General features: G+C 34.2%; 1 protein-coding gene across 1 annotated transcript; it reads right to left on the bottom strand.

Moving 5' to 3' along the window:
• Window positions 1–164: 164 nt before the first annotated feature.
• On the bottom strand, window positions 165–1,335 carry LOC105452940 (protein lifeguard 1-like; the record flags this gene model as incomplete). The annotated part of the gene is made up of 3 exons (XM_011694498.1): window positions 165–661; window positions 789–1,059; window positions 1,143–1,335. Coding segments are annotated over 3 exons (821 nt in total), but the record flags the coding sequence as incomplete, so codon positions are not given.
• Between the last annotated feature and the right edge of the window lie 411 nt (window positions 1,336–1,746).

Below are 1,746 nucleotides of genomic sequence, written 5' to 3' on the forward strand. Positions count from 1 at the left end.
GTTAATTGTGGGACAATATAATATTTAGGCCAATTTTACTGTAAAATCTTATTGTTGTGCATAGTAAAATTTATTGTAGTGCACTGTAAAATTTGCCTTAATACTATATTGTATCACAATTAACATAATTTGCAGGGTAAATTTAAAAAAAAATTCTCTCCGTGTGCATCTTCATAACTTCATTGTTTATAATACAGTTCGCTCTCAGGACAATAATGGAAAGCAGGACAGCGATAAATAAAAACTGACTGTGTATCCTTTAGTAATTGTAACATAAGTTAAAATATCATATAATTGACATCAATTAGCGCGAAACGCCAATAATAGTTAAAATGTACAGGAAGATATTGATGACATCCAGATACAGACTCAACGCAGCAAAGATGTACTCTTCCGGTGAGATAGAGTATTGATGTTTTCCGCCTATTATCATTTGTGTATCCAAAATCAGATATAGAGAGAATATTAGCGCACCGAGCGCGGCGTAAACTATAGTCATAATCTTTCCGTGCCAGAATATTGCGATTATACCGAAAATAAGTAAAATGAGCACAGCGACGAACAAGACACTGTGCAATCCGGTGAAATCGATTTTTGTCTGAAATGCGAATATCGTCAATCCTAGACAAACCACGGCTGTAATTGCAACGGCCAGCATGACCTGCAAAAGCGTTTCTATGTCAAATAGATATACGTTACATGTTATAACTTAATAATAACGTGATTTTTTTCGTTCCTCGCATGTTTATATAATATTTCGAAATTAAAGTCATTATCGAGCAACTTACTTCCTTAGAGTTGTACGTTGATGCAGCCATGGACAGCAGGAAAGCCTCCGCAAATGTAAATAAGAACAAGAAGATAAAGTTCATCGGAGCTTTACGTCTCACATTGGTACAGCAAGACATACATATAATCAGAACGATAGTTATAACAAAAGCAATCCAAAACATTTCTGTGTGTCTCATAATCCATTTCCGTGACGGTTCATGATAAAGGAACAGACTGATCATCCCAAGTGTGATGAGCAACTGACACATCAAGATACTATACACTTTCCTAATAAAAAAATAATATAGTTGTATATACGTTCATCACATACTTCGAAGTGTATTAAATTTTTAGGGTCTGATTATTTTTACCTAATAAAGCCATTTCTGATAGTTTTGTTACTGAACTCAAATCCCTTGACCTCATTGTGCATAGGATCTTCCGCGTACCCGGGCACGTACATGCCTGGTTGACCTAGTGGATGTACTCCGCCGAATTCTGAATTAACTGGCGGTGGCGTTTCACCGTATGGTGGAACACCTGGTGGAGGTATAAATCCTGGATCTATAAAAAAATGTAAAGTTGATAAACAAATAACTGCGATAATTTAATTGGAGATCCTAGTGTAAACGCTGAAAAATTAGATGATTCTTTTGCAATTTTTTTTTAGGAAACTGTACAACTAATCCTTTTGAACTTTATAGGGAACTTATTATTTCTTATACTATTGAACTAACAAAAAATTTTTTTTTTTTGCCAGAATATAGTATTTATTATGCAAGTAATAATAACATTTATTCGGCGGTGATGCTGTTTGGCGGCGTGCAAGATAACTCAAAAACTATTCATCCAATTGAATTGAGCCTTTGCACATATCTGCACAAATACTTCTCTAATAACTTGAACCACAGCTTATGATAATATTATTTAAATAAATAATTTTTATTGCATAATAAACAGATCGGAAGAGCACAC

The sequence above is a fragment of the Wasmannia auropunctata genome, unplaced genomic scaffold, assembly GCF_000956235.1.
Source record: "Wasmannia auropunctata unplaced genomic scaffold, wasmannia.A_1.0 LD336024.1, whole genome shotgun sequence".
NCBI lineage: Eukaryota > Metazoa > Arthropoda > Insecta > Hymenoptera > Formicidae > Wasmannia > Wasmannia auropunctata.